Raw genomic sequence first — 25380 nt, forward strand, 5'->3', positions numbered from 1 at the left:
AACTGCACAGCCGCCGACAGCTCCCTGTGCGATAAGCCAGCCGCCTAATGAAGGATGCCAGCTTCTTCTCAACCTCCTTGGCGGTGCCAGACAGCACAGAACACCCCCTCCGTCCGCCCCACCCCCTGAGCAGTCGTGACATCTGCCTCACTGAAGCAGGGCCAAACGAACAAACAGATAAGCACAAGGCCGCTGCAAACAAGGAAAACGGCGCTTCCAATCGCCCTCCACCGCAAGCGACTCAGACGATCTCTCGCGCCCTAAAGACCACGATTCCGGAGCGTGACCTGATATCGCAGTTCCTAGGCGCTCACGCCCTGAGAAATCTCGCGGGAGCTCGGCCACTGTGGGTGTGGCAGGGTCAGGGGACCCTCAGAGCTCCGCCCACACGTCCTTGGCGCGAGAAGCGGCCTCACGCCTGCGCAGGCGGGCGGGGAGCGGGGAGCGGGGCGCGGGGCTGGCCGCCGGCGGGATGGGGCTGGGTGTGCGGGCCGTGTTCTTTGACCTGGACAACACGCTCGTGGACACGGCGCAGGCGAGTAGAAGAGCCACGTTGGAGGTAACTCCCAGGGACCCCCAGCGCCCTGCGGACGCCGGCGGCGCGTCCCAGCGCGTACCGCGCGCTGCCCTGTTCTCGGCGTCCTCCCCCCCGCCACTTACACCGCGCCCGGGGCCAGTGACCCCTCAGGGGCCCCGGAGACGCACACAGCACCCCCGCTTCCCGGGGGAGCGGAGAAGGATGGGTGGGCGGCGGAGGCCGCCTTCCCCCAGCCTCGCGGCCTAGGTCGCCTGCCTGTGCACGCAGAGGCTCTGGGAAGCTGGCTTCTTGAAGGAGGGACCCGGAAGGATATCATTCAAGCTGCCACGACGGCAGTTACGCACAAACCTGCAGCACCGTCGCAGCACGCCGCGAGTCGCCTGGCTTTTCGCCACGGCAGGTGCGACTTCCCCAGAATGAGTGCACGCAGCAGGCTCTGACCTCGGGAGAGGGTTGTCCCCTCACTGCGTGCTCCCCGGGAAGTTTTGAGGAGACTCGAGAAGCTGCACAGCTGTCGGTGGTGAGCCTGCGCTTAATGGACTGCAGAGGCTTTCCGCAGAAACTGCCCTCCTGTCGCCTGAGCACATTTCTGAGGGATGCCCAGAAGTCCGCCCTGCACAGGGCATGGCATTCCTTTCTCCAGGCGGTGCTCAGCAGCGTCCTCTCCTCTAGACGCACAGATGCTGTGTTCGCCCTTTCCTATGTTCTTCAAGCCCCTAAATCCATCCCAGCTTTCTTTCCCTCTGCCTTCAGATTTAAGGAGAAAACTAAGGATTATCAGATGTGAAAAGCCCATTTTCAAAAGCTAATCCTTCCCTCCCTGAATGGCCCTTCCTCTTCATGCTTCGTTAGTTAGCTGTTGTCTCTTGTATCTTCATCCTCTGTGCATTCCACTCCTGCATATTTAGGTCTGCCCCATACTTTAAAAACAAAATAAACAGAATGTTTCCCTTGGAACTTCCTCCACTAGATGTTACCTATCGCTTAACAGCTGTGTTTTTCAGGAGGAATCTATACCCATTATCTCCAAGTTTCTACCTCCTGTTTACTCCTAAATCCACTGCAGTGTAGCTTTCCTTTTTGTCACTAGAATGGAATTGACTTGACAAGTCATTAGGTATTTTCCAGTTTGCCAGAATCAGTGGATCTTTTAATTTTATCTTAATGACTTTACTGAGGCATTCCACACTATTGACCATACCTTCAGTTTTCACACCCTTGACCTTGACCTAAGGGACAACAGCCTGTGCTATATTGCCTCTAGTATCTCTAGCTACAGACAGTACATGTTAACCTATGTGTTCTTGGCAGGCCAAGCCCAAGGTGTTGCAATTAGTCCAAATCATGCTGTAGGCCAAGAGGCTTTAAAATCAAGCATTTGAGTTTAAATCACAGCTCTCCCAATACCTAGCAGAAAGTACCTAAACAAGTTTTTCAACCACTCTAAGCCTCACATCCTCATTATAAAATCTGAATAATGATATTGGGCCTCAACAATCTTATCAGGTAGGCTTAGTATAATGCAGTGGAAGTACATTGCATCCAGTGTTCACTTGATAAATTGTACCACTATCCAGCCTGTCACTCAGTCCATCATTTGCATAGCCTCCTGGCCTTTGTCTTAGTTAAAGCTGGACTCTTCTATCATCTCCAGGGGTGTCCAAACTTTTTCAACCGTTTTCACCAAGGGCCATATGCGATAAAATACACAAACAGCCGGGCCACTCACTCGAGGTGAAGTATGTATTGCCTCACCTGGTTTATTTAAGTAAACTAAATATATTTTTGGAATTTGCTGCGGGCCGATTAAAAATGGATTACAGACCGCAGTTGGCCTGCGGGCCGCAGTTTTGACACCACTGAAGACTGTTGCTATGGTCTTGTCCACATTAATGTCATCTTAAAATTTGTGAAACAAATGTTAGATTGTATTTCTCCCTGGTCTTTACACCCTCCCTTATAGCAGCAGTGTATTTTGTTCAGGTATCTCCTAATGCACTTGCCAAAGAATATTACAGTTTTTTTTGCAACTCAGATGCCCACAAGTAAACTGAGCTTCCTAAGAAGGAACTGTCAGTCATCTCCATTTGACACATAGTAAATGCTGAATGGAAGCTGGATGGATGGATCAAAATCCAGGTCTCCCCATACTTGGTTCTGTTGCCAACTTCTTTGAACTGTGTGCTTTTGACTATACAAGGAATGCTTTATCACATAAGAATATAACAACACCCACAAATGTTGGCCTATTTAAAAGTAATATTCCAGCTTTCATAAATCACTCTGAATGAGTTAAGAAAAGAGGAAGGGGGAAAGGTCAAACCATTGCCTTGGTCTTGGGGACGAGTCATATACTTACTGACTATATAGATCAACTTTAATTTTTTAAAAATCTTCTGGGAAAGTTATTTCCACTCTCTCAGGCCTGTCTCAGTGTCGCTACTCAAGAGGAAGCCTTATTCAGAAATTTAGGGTTTCTCTGAACAAAGCAAAAAAGATTTCTGCAATTTAAGTTTTACTTTCTAGGAAGGATAACAGTGAACATAATACATCAAATGTATTTATAACTGTGTTAGGCAAATTGGAGAGGGGAACAAATTGTAGTTTTACATACGTAGGTCAGTTTAGGTCACAATAAGTGGAAAATGTTTGAGCAAAGACTTGAACTAAAAACAGGAGTCCTTGAATTGTTAGGATATATACAGGCAGTCATAGTTTGTGAGCATGTATTTTTAACTTTGTTTTATTTGGAGTTCAGCCACTTCTTATCTTAATCATAGTGTTATATGGTTGTAGCCCTCAAAAAGTCTTCTTAAATCACAATTAGCTAAATGTTGGTACTGATAGCATTAACTTTAATTCTGGGTCCAGAGAGCAGGATATAGAAGAATAGTTTCCTTTTTGTACATTATTAAGATACAGCCTTAAATAGAGTTGTTTCTTTTCTTTTTCAGTTTTAGGTGTACAAAATAACATATGATTAGACATTTACACCCCTCACAAAGTGATAATCCCACCAAGTCTGTTACCCACCTGACATTGTACATAGCTATTATAATACCATTGACTATACTCCCTATGTTGTACTTTACATCCCGTCACTTTATGTATACTGGGAGTGCCAAAAAAATGTATACACATGACTTGTATTCATCTTTTGTTATCGGTATATATTGGGTATTACAATTTTAATACAGTTTCTTCCCTTCTTAAAATGTGGATACTTTTTTTGGCACCCTCTGTATATTTGATTACAGTTGACATTCAGTATTTTATATTAATTTCAGGTGCACAGGGCAGTGGTTGGGCATTTATATAATCTATGAAGTGATCCCCCTGGTAAGTCCAGTACCCATCTGACACCCTACATAGTCTTTACAACATTATTGATTATATTCCCCATACTGTATTTCATATCTCTGTGACTATTTTGTGACTACCAATTTGTACTTCCTAATCCCTTCACCTTTCTCACCCATCCCCAACCCTCCTCTCATCTAGCAACCATCACTTTGTTCTCTGTATATATGAGTCTATTTCTATTTTGTTTGTTCGTTTATTCTATTTTTTAGATTCCACATATAAGTGAGATCATAATGGGATTTATCTTGTTCAGTCTGACTTATTTCACTTAGCATAATAACCTCTAGGTTTGTCTATATTGTGGCAAAAGGTAAGATTTCATTATTTTTTATGACAGGGTAATACTCCATTGTATAAATGTACCACAATGTCTTTTCCGAGAGACATCTTGATGAGCATTTCAGTTGTTTCTATATCTTGGCTATTGTAAATAGTTACCCCACAGTAAATATAGGGGTGCATATATTTTTTCAAATTAGTGTTTTGGATTTCTTTGGATGAATACTCTAGAGTGCAATTGCTTCGTCATAAGGTAGTTGTATTTTTAACTTTTTGAGGAGACTCCAAACTGTTTTCCATAGTGGCTGGGCCAATTTGCAATCCCACCAACAGTGCACAAGCGTTCCCTTTTCTCCACATCTTCACCAGCACTTGTTTGTTGATTTATTGACGATAGCCATTCTGACAGGAGTGAAGTGGTATCTCATTGTGGTTTTGATTTTCATTTCTTTGATGATTAGTGACATTGAGCATCTTTTTATATGACTATTGGCCATCTGTATGTCCTCTTTGGAGAAATATCTATTCAAGTCCTCTGCCCACGTTTTACATTGCTTGCTGTTTTTCTCTTGGAATTTTTTTTTTTTAAGTTTAGATATTAATGCCTTATCAGATGTGTCAGTGTCATTGGCAAATATCTTCTCCCATTCAGTAGGATGTCTTTTTGTTTTATTGATGATTTCCTTTACTAAACTTTTTAGTTTGATGTAGTCTTATTTGTTTATTTTTTCTTTTGTCTCCCTTGCCTGAGAAGATATATCAGTAAAGATATTACTAAGGGTAATATCTAAAAGTTTACTTCCTATATTTTCTTCTAGTAGTTTTACGGTTTCGGGTCTTACATTTAAGTCTTTAATCCATTTTGAGTTTATTCTTGTGTGTGGCATAAGAATGTGGACCAGTTTCATTTTTTTGTATGTCTCTGTCCAGTTTTCCTAGCACCATTTATTCAATAGACTTACCCTAATGTAAATTCTTGCTTCCTTTGTCATAGATTAAATGACCGTATAGGCGTGGATCTATTTCTGGGCTTTCTATTCTGTTCCATTGATCTATGTGTCTGTTGTTATGGCGCTATCATGCTTTATTAATTACTATAGGCTTGTAGTATAACTTGATATCGGGTAGCATGATATCTCCCGCTTTGTTTTTATTTCTCAGGATTGCCATGGCTATCTGGGGTCTACATGGTTGAAATATACATTTTAGGATTATTTGTTATAGTTCTGTGAAAAATGCCATTGGTACTTTGATAGTGATTGCAGTGAATCTATATATTACTTTGGGTAGTATGGACATTTTAACTGTATTAATTCTTCCTATCCAAGAGCATGGTATAAGTTTCCATTTATTTGTATCTTCTTTAATTTCTCTATTCAATGTCTTATCATTTTCTGCATACAGGTCTTTTACTTCCTTGGTTGAATATTTTCCTGAGTATTTTTTTGATGAAGTTGTAAATGGGATTGTTTTCTTAATTTCTCTTTCTGATAGTTCATTATCAGTGTGTAAAAATGCAACTGATTTCTGAATATTAATTTTGTATCCTGCTACTTTATTAAATTCATTTATCAGTTCTAATAATTTTTTGGTGGAATCTTTGAGTTTTTCTATACATAATATGTCATCTGCAAATAAGGACATTTTTACTTCTTCCTTTCTCATTTAGATGCCTTTTATTTCTTGTCTGATTGCTGTGGCTAGAACATCCAGTACTGTGTTGAATAAAAGTGGTGAACGTGGGCATCCTAGTCTTCTTTCTGATCTTAAGGGGAATGGTTTTAGCTTTTCCCCATTATGATGTTAGCTGTGGTTTTGTCACATATGGCCTTTATTATGTTGAGTTATGTTACCTTTATTCCCACTTTGCTGAGTTTTTTTGTTTTATCATAAATGGATGCTGGATGTTGCCAAATGCTTTTTCTGCATCTATTGATGTGACCATATGACTTATTTTTTATTTTGTTTATGTGGTATATCACATTAATTGATTTGTGGATATTGAACCAAACTTGCATACCAGGAATGAATCCAAATTAATCGTGATGTATAATCTTTTAAATGAATTACTGAATTTGGTTTGCTAATATTTTGTTGAGGATTTTTGCATCTGTGTTCATTAGGGATATCGATTTTTTGTTTGTTTTCATTTTTGTATTTTTTTAATGTCTTTGTGTGGTTTGGAATCAGGGTAATGGTGACCTCCTCAAATAGGCTTTGGAGGCTTCCCTCCTCCTGGAATTTTTGGAATAGTTTGAGGAGAATAGGTGTTAATTGTTTTTTGAATGTTGGTAAAATTCACTTGGGAAGCCACTTAGTTCAGGACCTTTGTTTGTTGGGAGCTTGTTGATTACTGATTTAATTTCGTTGGTAGTAATTGGTCTGTTCAGATTTTCTGCTTCTTCTTGATTCAGCCTTGGAAGATTGTATAATTCTAGCAATTTATCCATTTTTTTTGCAGATTGTCTAATTTGTTGGCATATAGTTATTCGTAGTATTTTCTCAAAATTGTATTTCTGTGGTTGTCACTTCTTTCATTTTGGATTTTATTTATTGGGGTCCTCTTTTTCTCTTGATGAGTCTGGTTAAAGGTTTGTCAATTTTTGTTTATCTTTTAAAAAAATCAGCTCTTGGTTTCATTGATCTTTTTTATTATTTTTTTAGTCTCTTTCATTTATTTCCTCTCTGATGTTTATTATTTCCTTCCTTATGCTCACTTTGGGATTATTATTATTATATATAATTATTTGGGATTATTATTATATATAATTATTATATTATTTACAGTTCTTTTTTCATTTCCCTTGGGTGTAAAATAGACTGTCTATTTGAGTTTTTTTCCTGTTTCTTTAGGTAGGCGTGCATTGCTATAACTTTCCCACTTCGGACTGATTTTGCTATGTCCTATAGATTTTGCGTCATTGTATTTTCATTATCATTTGTCTTAAGGTATCTTTTAATTTCTTTCTTGATCTCATTGTTGACCCATTCATTATTTAGTAGCATGTTATTTAGTCTCCATGTGTTTGTGTGTTTTTCAGTTTTTTTCTTGTAATTGATTTCTAGTTTCATACCATTGTGGTCAGAGAAGATGCTTGATATGATTTCAATCTTCTTAAATTTATTGAGACTTGTTTTGTGGCCTAACATGTGGTCTATCTTGGAAAATGTTCCATGTGCACTTGAAAGAACATATATTCTGCTGATTTAGGGTGAAATGCTCTAAAAATATCAATTAAATCTATCTGGTCTAGTGTGTATCACTTAAGGCCACTGTTTCTGTGTTGATTTTCCATTTAGAAGACCTGTCCATTGGTGTCAGTGGGTTATTAAAGGCCCCTGCTGTAATTGTGTTAATGGTTGATCTCTGCCTTTATGTCGGTCAGTATTTGCTTTATATATTTAGGTGTTCTGCTGGGAGCATAAATGTTCACTAGGATTATGTCCTCTTGTTAGATCGATCTCTATTATTATGTTATGTCCCTCTTTATCTCTTATTATAGTCTTCATTTTATAGTCTACGAGGTCTAACAAGTTCATGAACTTGTTGCAAAATGTTGCCAACTTTTTTTGATATCAGAGGGATTATTCATTACGAATTTGTGCCAACTGGGCAGTTAACCAAGTTTACTATTTGGGTGTGCTAAAAAGGCTGCGTGAAAAAAGTTAGATGACCTGAACTTTTCGCCAACAATTCATGGCTCTTGCATCACAACAATGCACCAGCTCACACAGCACTGTCTGTGAGGGAGTTTTTAGCCAGTAAACAAATAACTGTATTGGAACACCCTCCCTACTCCCCTGGTCTGGCCCCCAATGACTTCTTTCTTTACCCCCAAATAAAGGAAATATTGAAAGGAAGACATCTTGATGACATTCAGGACCTCAAAGGTAAAAAACGATGACAGCTCTGAAAATGAGTTGGAATGGCCATTCCAGAAAAAGAGTTCCAAATCGCTTTGAAGGGTGGACTAGGCACTGGTGTTGGTGCATAGTACTCACCGGGAGTACTTCAAAGGTGACCATAGTGATAGTCAGCAATGAGGTATGTAGCACTTTTTCTAGGATGAGTTCTCAAACTTAATTGTCCTACCTTGTATTTGTTTATTAAGTATTGCTACTCCAGCTTTTGTGTTGTTCCCATTTACGCAAAATATCTTTTTCCATTCCTTTACTTTCAGTCGGTATGTATCTTTCATTCTGAGGTGGGTCTCTTGTAGACAGCATATGCATAGGTCTTGTTTTCTTATCCATTCAGCTACCTTATGTGTTTTGTTTGGAGCATTTAATCCGTTTACATTTAAAGTGATTATTGATTGGCACATAGTTATTGCCATTTTATTATTCATATTTTCGATCTTCATTGTTTGTTTGTTTTCTCCTTTATTTCTACTTAAAAGTCCTTTTAAGGTTTCTTGTAATATTGGCTTATTGATAATGAATTCCTGTAGCTTTTTCTTGTCTGGAAAGCTCTTTATCTCTCCCTCAAGTTTAAATGATAGCCTTGCTGAATAGAGTAGTCTTGGTTATAAGCCTTTGTTTTTCATCACTTTGAATATTTCCTGCCTCCCTCTCTGGCCTGCAAAGTTTCTGTTGATAATTAACTGACAGTCTTATGGGAGATCCCTTACAAGGTACTAGTTGCCTTTCTTTTGCTGCTTTTAGGATTCTTTCTTTATCTTTAACTTTTTCTATTTTAATTATAATGTGTCCTGGTGTGGGCCTGTTTGGGTTCATCCTTTTTGGGACTCTGTGCTTCCTGAGCTTGTATGTATATTTACTTCACCAGGTTTGGAAACTTTTCAGTCATTATTTCTTAAAATATGTTCTCCGTCCCTTTCTCCCTCTCTTCTCTTTCTGGTACTCCTATGATATGAATGTTGTTACGCTTGATGTTTTCCCAACGTCCCTTAAACTATCTTCATTTCTTTAATTCTTTATTCTGTTTGTTGTTCCAATAGGGTGTTTTCTGCTACCTTGTCTTCTAAATCGCCGGTTTGACCTTCTGCTTCATCTCATCTGCTGTTTATTCCTTCTAGTATATTCTTCATTTCAATTATTGTATTCTTAATTTCTGACTGGCTCTATTTTATGGTTCCTATGTCCTTCTTTATGCTTGTTATCTCTTAGTTGAAGTTATCACTAAGTTCCTTAAGTATTCTTATAACCAGTGTTTATAACCTGTCTCTGGTAGGGTTTTTCTTTTTTTTGGTCTCCATTTCATTTAATTTTATTTCTGGATGTTTCTCCTGTTCTTTTAATTGGGACATGTTTTTTGTTTGTTTGTTTCTTCATTCTGGCTGCTGCTCTGTGTTTACTTCTATGTATTAGGTAGATCTACTGTGTCTCTCAGTCTTTGCTGGGTGGCCTTATGTATAGTATGTGTCCTGTGTGGTCCAATGACACAGTCTTCCTGGTCTCCTATGTGTATGTTCCAGGAGTGTTCCTTGAGTGTTTGTGTGTGTTCTCCTGTTGTAAGTAAGCCTTGATTGTGTCAGTGGGTGGGATTGACTCCCAGTCTGACTCACTGTGAGTCAGCCAACAGTGTATGAGCTGGTTTGTGTGGGCTCATCCCTCAGAAGAAGATTCCCCCCTGTGGGCTCTTAATGCCTGTTGAGACCCTGTTTTCGGGTGTGCTGCTTGTGGGGCTAACCAGGTAGTGCTCTGGTATGGTCTAAAGTTGGCTTCTGGGTGTGGTATTTCTGGTATCTCTTGGTAGGAGCTCCCGTGCACGCTAGTTTCAGTCTTGCCTGTTACCTGCCCGTGGCTACCTGGTAGGAACCATAAAGCAGTATGTTTGGCTGCTGCCTGTGCTGGACCTGAAGGCATGTAGGGTTGGCCTCACTGTGAACCGTGGCTGGCTGCCACTAGTAGTGGGGCTGGGACAGCTTAGCAAAAGGTCCAGGGCCCCCAGGCCTATTGCCATCCGCTGGCGGCCTGTAAGGCCCAATCATTGAAAGAGTCTTCTTAGGAGGGAGGCTGGGTTGGTTGACCTGGTGTTGAGAGTGCCCTCGGCGATGTAGCATTAGCTGGGCGGGGTACAGTCCCAGGGAGTCATGAGACATGGCTGGTGGTTTTTACAAAGTTAATGCAGATTCAGTTCCTGTACCAGTTTCCAACCTGTAATTGTTTCGCACAGTGCACTAAGAACACTGCAACCAGCCATTGCTCGCCTCAGGGCAGTACCTGGCATATGACCACTTTGCGAAATGCCCTTAGCACACCACAGCTTGCCACCACTTTCCTTGGGCTGGCAAATACCTGAGAGCTGCCCTGTAGGGCCTGAGGCATAGGTTTTGGGTCACTGTTCACCACCAAAAGCTCTTCAGGCTGTCACTGGGCCATTTGCTGCTATAAACGTCTTCCATGGCTTAATGGGGTGGGGCTGGCCACCCAAGCACCAAGAGTGCCCCTGGCATTGCAGCTCTAGGTGGTGGGGTTTCCTGGGAGCTAAGGGGTGTGGTTGGTTATTTCTACAAAGTCAGTGGAGTCTTGATTCTCGAACTAGTGCCAGGCCCCTGGGCACCCTGCAAAAATGCCCCAAGAACACTTCAGTCAGCCACTTCCCACTTCAGGTTCATAGGTCCCCAAGAGCTGCCTAAAAAGCTGCTGCAGAGCAGGTCTTGGGTCACCGCCCACCAGCAAACATTTCCCAGGCTGCCATGGGTAACCCACCACTGCAAAAAGGCTTCCACAGCCGGTGTGGCAGGGCCAGCAGTCCAGAGTGTAGAACCAGCTGTGCAGGGGGTGGAGACCCAGGGCATCACCAAAGCAGTGCACATGCACAGATTCCACCTGACCAATGTGGTCCTAGCCTTGGCCCTTTAGGGGAGGGCTCAACGTTGAAAAGATGGCACCCTCCTGTAGGCTACACATGTCGCACTTCACACTGGGACAACAATGGCTCCTGTCCCTACAGCCCTCGCACCGAAGCCATACAATTCAGTCTTCCCCTGCACATCTCTGGGCCTCCCAAGCTGCTGTTCCTCCACCAGAGACCAGGGGAGTATTTACAAGCAAGTCTGTGCGTGAACTCTATAAGAGGTTGTCTGGGTTTCTAGTTGCCTTCTGTGTCACTGGGAGAGGTAGACAGAGTGCTCGCCGAGTTTCCCTGCCAGATGCCGTGGGAACTCCTCTTCCTGTCACAGGACCCTTAGGCTGGGGAGCCCAGTGTGGGGCTGGGACCCCTCCCTCTTTAGGGGGGACCTCCACCACCGAGGTAGCCACTCCACCCAGTGTTGAGCCACTCTCTGTGGATTTTGCGATTAGCCCGTTTCTTGTCCCTGCCCCTCCTACCACTCTCAATGTGGCTTCTTTATATCCTTAGTTATAGGGGTTTTGTTCAGCTTGTCTTCAGATGATTCATCAGGTTAATTGTTCTATATTTGTAATTTTGGTATGGTCCTGGGATGCAGTAGGCATAGCTTTTACCTAATCTGCCATCTTTGTTAAATAGAGTTTTGAAGTAGATAGTTTTAGCTTGTATTATGTCTACAAATTGATTCCCCATTCCCACTCCCTAGCCTCAACTATCTTAGGGCATCTTTCTTCAGGTCTGTAAGTACCTGGTGGGCTTATTCTACTCACAATTTTTTTTCAAGCCTGCCTTACCCCTTGCGCAAAATGTCATCACACCTCCAAGTTAGAGCTCTTTTTCCTCCACCCCCAATTAAATCAAAACTCCCGTTTTCTCAGTGCAAATGTTAGGAGAGTTTATACTAATAATAACATGTACTAATTCAACTTGGGTATTATTTCTGTTTGATCTAATATTAATATGTGAATGACTGATAAACTTTTTTCCCAAGGATGTTAATATTATTAAAATGCTACTTGTTTTCTCAAATGAATCTGTAATTAGTTGCTATGTGATAAAATGGGAAAGTTAATTCAGGGGGTGTAATGGGAAGAAATTTTGAACCGTGGGAATGGTATACTATGCCTTTACAAGAATTTCTTTTTTAAGATAAGCTAATTCTGCTTTTTCAGAGATCCAAGAATGTACTTAATGAATTGCCAATTGCAGTAACATAAAATTGGTTTCCTATTGGCAGCTCTCTGTTTACTGAGTTAGCTCCTATTTAAGCTCAAGCATGGTGGAGTCCTAGAGGCCTGCTTCTTTTTATTGTGCAACCATAGTGCTGTTGAAACTGTAGAATGACCTTCAATCATAGATGAAGAGTAATTCAATTGACATTATTATAAAAGATGGTGACATAGCAATGAAAGTTGAAAAAACTTGATTTGTTCATTGAAGTTTAACCTTATGAGGCAAAATTTTTCAGTCTTTTGCCTTCACCTAAAATTCTTAGAACTGGTATGTTTTTCTTGGACTAAAAATTTTTAATTATTGCATTTTCTGATGAGCACAAATAGCCTAAAAAATCTTTACTTTTGATGTAAGTGATTGTTATACTCTGAAGGAAGAAGAATGTGTCTATTCATCTTTCATATTTTCAGTAGGTAAATTGAGTGTCTGGTGTGAGTAGCATACCACTTATTCCCTGTATAGTTTAGGGCAACACACTTTAACTTGTTTGACCTCTTTTTTCAACAGCAGACAATTTTTAGTCCAAACTACGTGTACTGCACTTATCTTCAAAGATACAAAATAGTCTCGGCATGGTTGACTTTCCCCTGTTGTCCCTAAGACAGGGACTTCAAGTGCATGTAGTTTGTTTGGGAGGTGATCCCAGAAAGCGCTCTAGGGGTGTGGTGAGTAAGACAGAGAAGGGAAGGAATTGAATATAGATTACATAAAAGAGGAGGTTACTGGTGTGAACAGCTAGAGAACTATGGGAGACAGTATGCAGAACATGCTTTCTTTGTCCCTTCCAAGGGGCAAGAAAGCTATAATGTTTATTCACCAATTTCTGTCCTTCATTGGTTGAGGTCTGCAACATTTCAGCCCAGCCTATGTGCATGGGTGCTCCTGTGGCCAAATAAAGCCTTCAGGCAGAGAGCCAAAACATTTACAGTATGAAGACATTGGCATGTATATGAAGAGTGTGTGCCAAGGTGATTTGGGTAGCATCTGCTACCATGTTTTCCCGAAAATAAGACTGGGTCTTATATTAATTTTTGCTCCAAAAGACTCATTAGGGTTTATGTTCAGGGGATGTTATCCTGAAAAATCATGCTAGGGCTTATTTTCCAGTTAGGTCTTATTTTCAGGGAAACACGGGATAGCCTGGGACTCAAGGGTCTTTACATACTGATTCCAAACAGCCTCTCCAGTCTCATCTCTTAGCATCCTCCCTCACATGACTTCCATTTTGGCTGAAGTAAGATTCTTGTCTTTCCCATTTCACAAAATTCCAAGATCTGTGTCTTTGTTCATGCTGTTCCTTCTGTCTAGAATGATTTTATCTTCCTCCCAACCCCACCTTAGGGGGTTGGTAACTCTTTGGTTGAAATATTTCTTCCTCTGCCAAACCTTTCCCAACAACCCTGTGGAATATCTTGTATCTTTCATTTTATTTCCAGTTATTATTCATAAGATTGTCATGACACTTAACACAGTATTTGTGGTGCTTCCATATCTGCTTTTTCCTTGCCAGATAATGTCATGAGGACAAGGGATCCAGTTTCCAAGTGCCTAATACAGTAGTATAAAGGCAAGCATGTGGGCTTTGGAAGTAAGCAAGTATGGGTTTAAATCCCAGCTCGAGCAAGTTGCTTAACAGTTCTGAACTTCCACTTCCTCATCTCAAAAAGGGAACTCTGTTGCAGACTTAGAAAGGTAGAAATAATGTATGTGGGCATTGGGCATAATGCTTGTCACATTAGGGTTTTAGTAAATGTTAGAAGACAGGCCAAATGTAATAAAAGCCAAGATAAAGAGTTGTGGGAACATGAGAAGGAGTGCTTAATTCTGAAAAGGGAATCAGAACCAGGGTAACAGGGAGTGACTCAGAGCTATTGAATTTTTTTTATCTGGGAAATTAGGTTTGGAAGAAGCACTGAGTGGGTCATGAAACTGCTGAAAACACAGAACATGCTTGATTCCATTAGAGTTATATACACGTTTTTAAAAGTACAGAATTGGATCCTGTTTTATATGATGGTCAGTTTAGGTCTTCAAAACATAAAATGCATATAAAAGAGAAAAGCTGAGATTAATTAGCATTATTTCTGGGAAGAATCTAAATAATAGTTGTTAGAAAATTGCAATGTTTTATGAAATATAAGCACAAGTTTTATTTTCATGTCTTCATGATCAGAATGAAAGGTGGTAGATTTAAACTGCCAAATTAAGGACTTTTTCATTTGACAGTTTAAGTCTACCACCTTCAACTAAAACTGATACAGAAATACCTTTCAAACTTTCAAACTTTATACCTTTTATACCTTTCAAACTTTATATTCATAGTCAATGATAAAATATTATTAATATTCATTTATATTCTTGCTGTTTCTCTCATGATGCTATTAATATTATGATATGCTCTCATTTCTTTCGATCACCTATTCTAATGATTTTTATAGGAAAGCACTCTATTTTACAATGATGGAAAACATACAAGAAACTTTTGAAAAAGTTATCGATGAAATTTTATTTAACCTTATCTCAAAACATGACATGAGAAAACTTAAAAAACAATATCAATACACACACACACACATCCCATTTTTTTAGCTATATATAAAGAATCTTTTATTAGCTATATATAAAGAATCTTTTTAGAATAGAAATTGGTAAAAAAAAAAAAAAAAAGAAAAAGAAAAAGAGAATTGCTTGTCTAGAGAGGTTGGGAGATCTTCACTCTGGTACTCTTTAAAAATGAGACCAATTCCCATCAGAAATGGTGTAGTCAGACAATAATTTAGTGGTTACCAGAGGGTAAGGGGGTGGGGGGGTGGGTGGTGAGGGTAAGGGGGATCAAATACATGGTGATGGAAGGAGAACTGACTCTGGGTGGTGAACACACAATGGGATTTATAGATGATGTAATACAGAATTGTACACCTGAAATCTATGTAAATTTACTAACAATTGTCACCCCAATAAATTTAATTTAAAAAAAAGAAATGGTGTAGTAATAGAGCTGCATTAAGACAGGAGAGGAGTCAGAATCTCTGCTCTGGGTTTAATAGGATCACATCTTCTCACGGCATGACAATTAAAGACATAAAGTGTGTTAATGGAGTTATTTTCCTTTATTTAGGTGATAAAGCTCTTACAATCAAAATACCATTATTACAAAGAAGAGGCTGAAATCATCTGTGACAAAGTTCAAGTTAAACTCAGCAAGGAATGTTTTCATCCTTCCAGTACATGCATTACTGATCTAAGGACTTCACACTGGGAAGAAGCAATCCAGGAAACGAAAGGTGGTACAGCTAATAGGAAATTAGCTGAAGAATGTTATTTCCTGTGGAAATCTACACGTTTACAACATATGACAATAGCAGAAGATGTCAAAGCCATGCTCACTGAACTTCGAAAGGAGGTCTACCTACTTTTATTAACAAATGGAGACAGACAGACACAGAGGGAGAAGATCGAGGCTTGTGCCTGTCAGTCTTATTTTGACGCTATCGTTGTAGGCGGAGAACAGAAAGAAGAGAAACCAGCACCTTCCATATTTTATTACTGCTGTAATCTCCTTGGAGTACAGCCTGGGGACTGTGTGATGGTTGGTGACACACTAGAAACTGATATACAAGGAGGCCTCAATGCAAGGCTGAAAGCAACAGTCTGGGTAAATAAAAATGGAATAGTGCCACAAAAGTCATCCCCCATGCCACATTATATAGTTTCTTCTGTGCTAGAGTTACCTGCTATTTTACAAAGCATAGACTGCAAAGTCAGTATGTCCGCTTAAAGCACATAAAAGGCATGATTATGTATTTTACAGCATTTAAACTAAAAAAATGTAAGACGTTCTATATACTGTGACCCAGTTCTAAGAATAATTTCACTTGTGATTTAATAGCCAACCAACCACTTACTGGTATTTATATCTGGTGTTCAGAATACACGTTGGTTTTAGTAATGTGATCAAGAAAACTTGAAGAGGGGGCCGGCCTGGTCGCTCAGGCGGTTAGAGCTCCATGCTCCTAACTCCAAAGGCTGCCGGTTCAATTCCCATATGGGCCAAAACACAAGGTTGCCGGTTCAACTCCTGGAGTCCCATAAGGGATGGTGGGCAGTGCCCCCTGCAACTAAGATTGAACACGGGACCTTGAGCTGAGCTGCCTCCTGGATGGCTCAGTTGGTTGGAGCGCGTCCTTTCAACCACAAGGTTGCTGCTTCGACTCCCACAAGGGATGGTGGGCTGTGGCCCCTCCAACTAGAAAACGGCAACTGGACCTGGAGCTGAGCTGTGTCCCCCACAACTAAGATTGAAAGGACAACAACTTGACTTGGAAAAAAGGCCTGGAAACACACACTGTTCCCCAATAAAGTCCTGTTCCCCTTCCCCAATAAAATCTTTAAAAAAAAAAGAAAGAAAGAAAAGAAAACTTGAAGAATATGTTATTCTGTGATTTGAGGTTTTTTCAAAGTTATTTATTTTTTAGCATCTGGGATCCAAGAAGATAGCACACGGGATAGCCTATACGTGGATGCACAAAAACAGGTTTTATGTTCTGGCTTAAAAATACACGTTCCAACTCGTATATAATAGCGATTTATCAGAACAGCTAGACCTCGTTCATATAAAGTCAATCCCAAGTCACATGCAAATCAAAGGCATTTCATAGTGAGATTATTTAATGTATTTTTTAAAAATACACCGTATTTTCACCTACTTTGTATACTTTCTTTTATGAATCTAATTTTTCTGCATGACCTTTCCTTTGGGGGTGGGGGGGAGCTCCAATTTTCCTATATTGTATACATAACAAATAGATTCCTCCAGGAAAAAAATCTTGAAAATTAGCACGTGGTGCTCCTTTCCCATGACATGCTCACATCTTTCCAAAGTGAGCTTGTAGTTTCCTGTTAGTCTTTACCTCTCATGGAAGTATTTTTATTATCTTTTCCCAGGTACACAGTGGAGTTGAGGGGACTGTACTGTCTTGCTGGGGATAAGTGCAAGCCACATGTCACCAAAAGTCATTTGCCTTTTGTGGGTACATCAGAGGGGATTGCCTTTGTGCAGCCTAACCAGGCACCCCCAGCCCACACCATGTCCCATCTATTCTCTACTGACTAAATAGTTTTACCCAAGTGATTAATAGAAAATTAATATTTGCTATGAACCATTTCCAGGTTGCCATTTTAATATTTTACTGGCTCTTAGTGTTACCATCTGCCTTCAGTCTCCTGTTTTTCAAATTTGAGAAATATATCGTTTCACAAATTTCTGTATCCAATTCAGGGTTCACTTTGAGCTTACTAATTAATTACTCCATGGCAAGGCATCTTGCAACTAGAAAACTTTTCTAGGCAGTCTCATGGTTTCATCAACTTATAACCAAAGGGCAATTAAAGAAAAAAGAGGGATGGCCAGGTGGCTCAGTTGCTTAGAGCACTAACTGTTACCAAGATTGCTGATTCAATTCCTGCATGGGATGCTGAACTACGCCCTCTGCAGCTAAGATTGAAAATGGCAACTGGACTTGGAGCTGAGCTGCGCCCTCCACAACTAGACTGAAGGACAACGACTTGGAGCTGATGGGGCCTGGAGTAACACACTCTTCCCCAATATTCCTCAATAAAATTTAAAAATAAATAAATCTTTAAAAAGAAATAATGACTTTGTATTTTGGTAAGATTGTTTTCATTTTTCTATAAGAAACTACTAAGGTAAAATGTTAGACTGTCTGTTAGGATTTATATAGCTATGACTTTTTCAAGTATCCTATGATTCTGATACTTAGATTCTGGATTATGCCTCTATGAACCTATTTCGTTTCCTGTCTACTACCAAGAACAGAATTCTCTGCTATTGTGCAAATGCTCTGTTGTGTTTACTTCTCTTGATTTCTAAAAATGTGATTGTGCCGTTGACTGTCCCAGGGTGCTATTGCTATACAGCTGAACATTTGTGAACAGGGTATGTTTGTGCATAGTTCCAGGTTTGATGCCCGTGTGACCTCAATTATATTTTAGCTATTTGAAAATTGTTAAGTTGGAGGATCTTGACAGAAGAATAATTATGTGCATGATTTCTCTAAAATAATGTGTCATGCTGAGTGTCCTTTGGCTGTCCCACAGGATGGATGTAGGCAGTGTCACATTCATTATGCTAACTGGAGGGGGTTCATCACTTGTAAATCACAGTGGCAAATCTCAGTGAGATAGCTCTTAGGATGCTAGGTGAGCTGTTATTCAACAAAAGTCATCTGGGAGGTGGAAAATGAAATCATTGACTTTCCTTGTCTTCACAGTTTGTATTTTATACAGTGCAGTAATGCAATATTTCTATTTGCTCCCATCCTTAGAGAAGGACTTTGTGGTTTTCTGCCTTCTGAGTGGAATGTTATAGAAGATATGAAGAAATCTTGGAATAGACCTATGAGTTTATTAAGGTTTTTGTTTTAGAATAATATTCCTTAAAATTTTTTAAAAAATGATGTAACAGTAGTGTCCTCTCATCTTAATTTTTTTTAATTTCCCCATAGTAGTATGCTCAAAATCATAAAGTCTCAATTGTCCAAAGGCTGTCCCAAGCACACTATAGTTAGAGAAGAAGGCCTAAGGTAGACACCTACAATACTGACTTAAAGATGGATGTTTTTAATTCCATATATACATTCACCCACTGGTGCACAAACAAATTAGATATGGTATTGATAGGGTACGTAGATCGATAGAAATGATCAGGAAAAGGAGAGACCTAACCCTGGTTAGAAGCCCCTTCCTGCAACTCCAGTTAGGTCAAAACCCCTTACAGCTGCCCTCAGGGTACAAATGCCTTACTAGCCCAGCAGGATTCCAGGCTCACGCTTGTCCCTAAATCAAAGGGATGTATTGTTAGACGCTAGAGAGAGAAAAACCATCCTGCTTATCAGAATATACACCCTGCTTCTCAGGGCCTTTTTAATAAGCTCAGACAACCTTGAGAACAAGAAGGGAATACGAGGTACACCAGGTGGGAGAATGAGAGGTACTACAGAGAGGCAGAGAGACAACTGTACCCATAGAAATAAAAACTCATACAATGTAAGGAGAGGCTGCTTCCCTCTCTTGGGTCAGCCCACTCCATGTCTCAGAGAGTGCTAGCTTTTACTAATAAACTTTTTGCTGTTCTGTGCTACACAAACTATGTCTCGACTGAATTCTTTGCTTCAAGAAGACAGCCAAGGTACAACGTCACTCCCAGTAACAGTAGTGCCCAGAACCCAAAAGTATTGTAGAAAAGACAGTTACAGACAGTTACAGTTTATGATAGTTACAGAGATACTTGGTTTAACACTTTCAAACTTATTTGCAATTGCAATAAGAAACATTCTCCATCACAACCCATTAAACATTTATTTACAGTGAATATATGTATGTGTGTGCGTATTAAATAGTTTTATATATTTAACTGAAGCAAGATTTATAAAGCAAATTCCTTACTATATATGATACTCAAAGTTTTTCATTCCATCCTCTTTTTAAATTAAGGAATATATCCATTTTGGAATAAGCACTATTTGTGATACACAAGCCAAAGGAATAAAAAAGGGTGAATGGTAAAAATTCTCATCTCTTTCCCAGGGACTCACTTCCCTGTTAGCAGCTTCCTGTGTATGTATCTGTACATACAGGCATACCTCAAAGATAGTGTGGGTCCTGTTCCAGACCATCACAATAAAGCAAATACCATAATAAAGTGAGTCACATGAAGTTTTTGGTTTCCCAGTACATATGAAAGTTACGTTTACACTATATTAAGTGTGCAATAGCATTATGTCCAAAAAAATGTAATGTTGATCATTTTATTGAAATGAGAATGAAGAGTAACTGCTTAATGGGTACAGGTTTTCCTCTTCAGGTGATGAAAATGTTCCGGAACTAGGTAGTGATTATGGTTTCACAGCATGGTGAATGTACTTAATGCCCTTAAATAGTACAATTTTAAATGATTTAAAAGTTAAATTTTATTATGGCTTATTTGTTAGTGTATGTCATTCATATTCCAGTTGCTGAGTACCTAATCATTAGACGTGTATTTAATCTTTTTGTACATCTCCCAAACTTGAAATCTGTACTTGAAAACCTAATAAAGTAAAATAACAGTAAAATACACTTGGAAAACCACACAAAGAGCGCTTCACTGAGGGTCTAGCAGATGTCGGTAAAATAAGATAGTTACAGTCTCCCCTGAAAACAGCTGCTGTTACATTTAACTCCTTGGAATAAACAAATTTTGTGGGAATTCTGTGGGTTAACTCCTCCATCTAAGAATAATAAACAACATGGAGCAAAGAATAGTGGGTACAATCAGTGTAGACACTGAAACTGGTGAAATGGCTTATGCAAAATTCCACGGTGCAAGAGCCTGGCCACAGACAGTCCCACTCTTTCCAGGTTGACCAAATTCTTTGCTAGCCCCAGCACACGTTAACCACTCCCAATGAAGTGTTGGATACTGTGGCAGGTTAAAGAAAATGAGAGGTTCACATTTGGAAAACCAGATAGTCAAATATAAAAACTAAAGAACTTAATAAGAAAAACGTGTGTAACCAGTGTGCCAAACAAGGATGACACGGGTGGAATCAGAATGAACTTTTCTGTCACCTGTTCCTTGAACATTGACTCAAGCCCTGCCAATGAATAAAAACTAGATGAAAATTGCAGCCTGTTCTGCTCATTCGTGGGGAACAGTTCTATGATCACCTGAAGTCACAAGTACAATCTTTGTGCCGAGCTGACAGAATGGTGGGGCAGGTACTCGGTGCAGTTGGAGCTTTACCTGAGATCTTCACAGAATTGGAAATCTCCTATTTCCTGCTTAGACGGCTGCTAGGTGTACGCACTGAAGGAGACAAGAAAGCAGCAAAGGTGCAAAAGTTGTCTAAGAATGAAGTGCTCATGGTGAACATAGGATCCCTGTCAACAGGAGGAAGAGTTAGTGCAGTCAAGGCCGATTTGGGCAAAATCGTTTTGACTAATCCTGTGTGCACAGAAGTAGGAGAAAAAATTGCCCTTAGCCGAAGAGTTGAAAAACACTGGCGTTTAATTGGTTGGGGTCAAATAAGAAGAGGCGTGACAATCAAGCCAACAGTAGATGATGACTGAAGAATTCCAGTTAAATAATGCATTTGGATAAAGTCAGATTTTTCTCTTAACCACCTAGGGGTGTATTTTCAAAGCAATACTGGAGAATGAATTTCACAGCTCATTACCTTAGTAGTAGCTGTTATTCTCATTTTTTGGTGATGAAAATTTAACCTCTGGTACTAAAATAGAGTCTACAATAAAATTAAAAATTGGCATAAAAAAAAATAAAATAAATAAATAAATAAATAAATAAATAAAAATAGATACATAGACCAATGGAACAGAATAGAGAGTCCAGACGTAAATCCATGCCTATATGCCCATCTAATCTACGACAATGGAAGCAAGAATGTACGATGGGGTAAAGACAGTCTGTTCAACAAGTACAATCTCGATTAAGACATGTGAAGGATCCAATCCAAAGATTAGTTCACACTTCCATCTTTGTTTATGAGCAGAACTACCCAGCACCCTGCCTGTGCCCCCTACAAGACCTGTGCTTACTGGAGCCTCTCTGTGGGGATGGTTGGCTACTTCTACACGCATTTCCTCCGTGCAAGCTGGGGAATGGAGGGTGGACATGGAAGTTCTCACTTGCCCAGAGCCTGCTACTGTCATGAATTGGAACCAAAGCCTGTAGGCCAACAAGTTTTCACACCTGACTACCTTTTAGGCACTTCCAGGGACTCTAGAGGCCCATGCTGGACTCTCCCAGCTGCTGCTTCTGGGCCCCTTCTCCAGTGAATTGACCATATGGCCTTGATTCTCTGGCAGGCCTGTCCACCACTGACTCTCACCAGTGGAAACCCCTTTCCCAGGCAGTCCTCCGGGGAAGAACTAAATGACTCTAGGTTGTTCTCCCTCCCTCCCTGCACCACCATCAATGAGAATCAAGTTACACCGCACCCACAGCCCTTCATTATCCCTGACTCACCTGCCACAGGCTCCTTGAACTTGCATGCTTTCTGCAGGAAGTACATGTTAACCTTTCTCTGTGCTTTATCATTGGATCCCGCTCTCTAGGTCTAAAGTCATGGAGGTAGTTCCTCTACCATGCCCCCAAGGGATAGACACACAGGCCACAGTAGCTCTCTCCAAAGAAATCCCGTAAATTCCCTTCCACCTCCACTTTCTCATATCTTTTCTATTTATGAAATGTTACAGAGCTCAAAAGTCAGGAAACAAGTTCTTGACTAACTAGTTTGAAAACTCTTCCAAGGATTCTCACACTCACTTTGGTAACTAATATCTACTGACTTAGATCCCAGTTTCAATTTTGACATCCTGGTACATAAGTAAGAAGGAGTATGGTACAAAATAGATTAATACTTTCTAAAAGAATGTCAGATAAGGGATCTACTGTATAGTGGCTTCATTGAAGATGGGTATTGAAGGAAGCGAAATATTTGGGGCACAAAGAAGGGAGAGAACATTTGCAGAGAGAGAATTCAGTTCACAAATTTATTGGCCCAGTACTGAGTGATAGGCACTGAGTGCTCATCAGTAGGAGTTTAAAGTCTCAAAAGAAGGGAAGTGATTAGCCTGATTGAAGAAAGGGATCTGCGTAGGGAGAGGATGGAGAGAAATGAAATTTGGACAGGGAGGATGAGCAGTGAAAAGCAGGCTGTGAATATGAGGCTCAGGGGTATAGAGAAAATTATCATCAACATTTTAGAAAATAGGGTAAAACTTATGCTTTGTGTGCATGTATGAAATTGGATGTGTGAGTACATATGGGTATGGGGAATGTGAATAGTAGAGGGAAAGTGTATATGAGTGTGTCTAGAGGTGTGTTTATGTGGAGTAGGTTGAGTATGTATAGGGTATGTATGCATACACACCCTACGTATGTGTAGAAGGGATGTATATGTGTGTGCATAGTGAGGTCTGTGTGTGGTGGATGTGTGTGATTGGTGGTGGGGAGTGTGTGTAGAGTGTCTTGTGGACATGTGTGCATGGCTGTATGTTTGGGAGAGTGGGTCTAGTGGGCCTGTGTGCATGTATAAATGTAAGTAGTGGGGTGTGTATAATGGTGTGTAAGGGAATACGTGTCTATGTACTGGGGTTGTATGACGGACTGTGTGTGTGAGTACTCTGCTGAGTATTGTGATATACTTATGTGGAGCTGTGTGTGTAGTGAGTGCTTATTAGTGATGTGTGTTTGCATGTAAGAGAGTAATGGGTGTTTGTGAGTCGTGAGGTGTGTACTTAGTAGTGAGGTGTGTTTAGTGGAATTATGTGTGAGTGGTGGGGTGTGTATGTGATGAAGCTGTGTGTGTCAGGAGCAGGATGTACGTGAGGAGTGGGATTGCATGCGTAGGTGTGACAGCGATTAGGTGTGTGCTTATTGGGGTGTCCGTAAAGTGGAGCTGTGGATGGCAGGGTGTGTAGGTAGTGCGGGGTGTGCCTAGTCAGGTGTGTGTGTGCTTAGTGTGTATGTTAGGTTGCTGGGTGTCAGTGTGTCTAGTGCTATTGTGTTAATGTGGGGAGTGCTGGTGTGTGTGTGTGTGTGTGTGTGTGTGTGTGTGTGTGTGTGTAGTGGTAGCTGAATAAGAACAATGTGGAAAACATATAGTTCTTTATTGGGTGAGAGACAGAGAGGGAAAGAGACAGACACAGACTGAGAGAGGGGCAGACAGAAAAGCTGGGAATCTCTTTTAAGATGCAGACCAGGGGTGCCACTTGTTTCTCTGCCAGTCATTTCCTCTGACCCGCCATAGCTCCTTTTTAAAGGAGCTCTTATCCTTGGCCTTTTCTCTCAATTTCTCTGGCTGGTGGGTTGGCAGCCACCAAGTGAGCCCAACTGCACAGGTCAGATTCATCCCACAATTTGTGACTCAAAGGCTCTGGCTCGGGGCTCCACTCGTGAATGCCCACAGGGGCCGGACTGGTCTAAGGGCGAGCCAAGTAGGCCAGGGTGCACAGCGGGGTGCGCTGTGGAAAACCCAGGGGGGTTATGCACAGGAAGACCATGGCCATCACGCCGAGCAAACAGATCTGGGCGAAAGCACAGGGCTCTTGGCGTGTGAACTCAGCACATCTCACTTCTGCAGAGCGAACTCTTAAAAGGAAGAATGAGGGAAGGCCACAGAAAACTAGAAAGTGGATCTGTGGTGAGAGAACAGAAAGAAGTAGGCATGTAAGGAGAAAAAGGGTGAGGGAACTGCAGGCGACCAGAGGTGTTAGAGACTGAATTGTGTCCCACCCAAATATCATATGTTGAAGCCCTAACTGCTAAAGTGACTATATTTTAAGATAGGGTCATGAAAAATGTAATTATGGTTAAATGAGGTCATAATAGTGGGGCCTTAATCCACAAGCACTGGTAGCCTCATAAGAAGAGGAAGAGACAACAGATATACAAGGTCTGACAATTAAGGTAGCAAACTCATCCTAGAAAAGGTGCTACAATACCTAATTGCTGACTATCACTATGGTCACCTTCAAAGGACTCCCCTTGGGAAACTATGTACCAACGCCAGCAGCTAGTCCACACTTCAAAGCAATTTTGGAACTCTTTTTCTGGAATGGCCATCAGAGCTGTCATCGTATTACCCTTGATGCCCTGAATGTTGTCAAAATGTCTTCCTTTCAATATTTCCTTTATCTTTGGGTAAAGAAAGAAGTCACTGGGGGCCAGATCAGGTGAGTAGGGAGGGTGTTCCAATACAGTTATTTGTTTACTGGCTCAAAACTCCCTCACAGAAGGTGCCATGTGAGCTGGTGCATTGTCATGATGCAAAAGCCATGAATTGTTGGAGAAAAGTTCAGGTCGTTTTTGTCTAACTTTTCCATACAACTTTTTCACACTTCCAAATAGTAAACTTGGTTAACTGTTTGTCCAGTTGGTACAAATTCATAATGAAAAATCCCTCTGATATCAAAACAGGTTAGCAACATCGTTTTGACTCTTGATTTCGACTGATGGAACATTTTTGGTCATGGAGAATTGGCTTACTTCCATTGTGCATTTTGACGCTTTGTTTCAGGGTTGTATTGGTACACCCATGTTTCATCACCAGTGATAACATGGCCCAAA

At 40.6% G+C, this 25380-nt stretch overlaps 1 protein-coding gene across 1 annotated transcript; it reads left to right on the plus strand.

The window, feature by feature from the left end:
• The first annotated feature begins 402 nt into the window (after positions 1-402).
• NANP (N-acetylneuraminic acid phosphatase) lies at positions 403-21551 on the plus strand. Its single transcript, XM_081033328.1, has 2 exons — positions 403-559; positions 15349-21551. The coding sequence occupies exons 1-2, from the start codon at positions 473-475 to the stop codon at positions 16006-16008; spliced, it is 747 nt and encodes a 248-aa protein (XP_080889454.1). The 5' UTR covers positions 403-472; the 3' UTR covers positions 16009-21551.
• The last annotated feature ends 3829 nt before the right edge of the window (positions 21552-25380 follow it).

Source organism: Rhinolophus hipposideros, assembly GCF_964194185.1.
Source record: "Rhinolophus hipposideros genome assembly, chromosome: 22".
Taxonomy (NCBI): domain Eukaryota; kingdom Metazoa; phylum Chordata; class Mammalia; order Chiroptera; family Rhinolophidae; genus Rhinolophus; species Rhinolophus hipposideros.

Excerpts from the sequence above, each read along its gene's own strand:
- NANP (XM_081033328.1), top strand. The coding sequence starts at position 473 with ATGGGGCTGGGTGTGCGGGCCGTGTTCTTTGACCTGGACAACACGCTC. Across the intron at positions 560-15,348 it reads GTAGAAGAGCCACGTTGGAG|GTGATAAAGCTCTTACAATC; the intron begins GTAACTCCCAGG and ends TCCTTTATTTAG.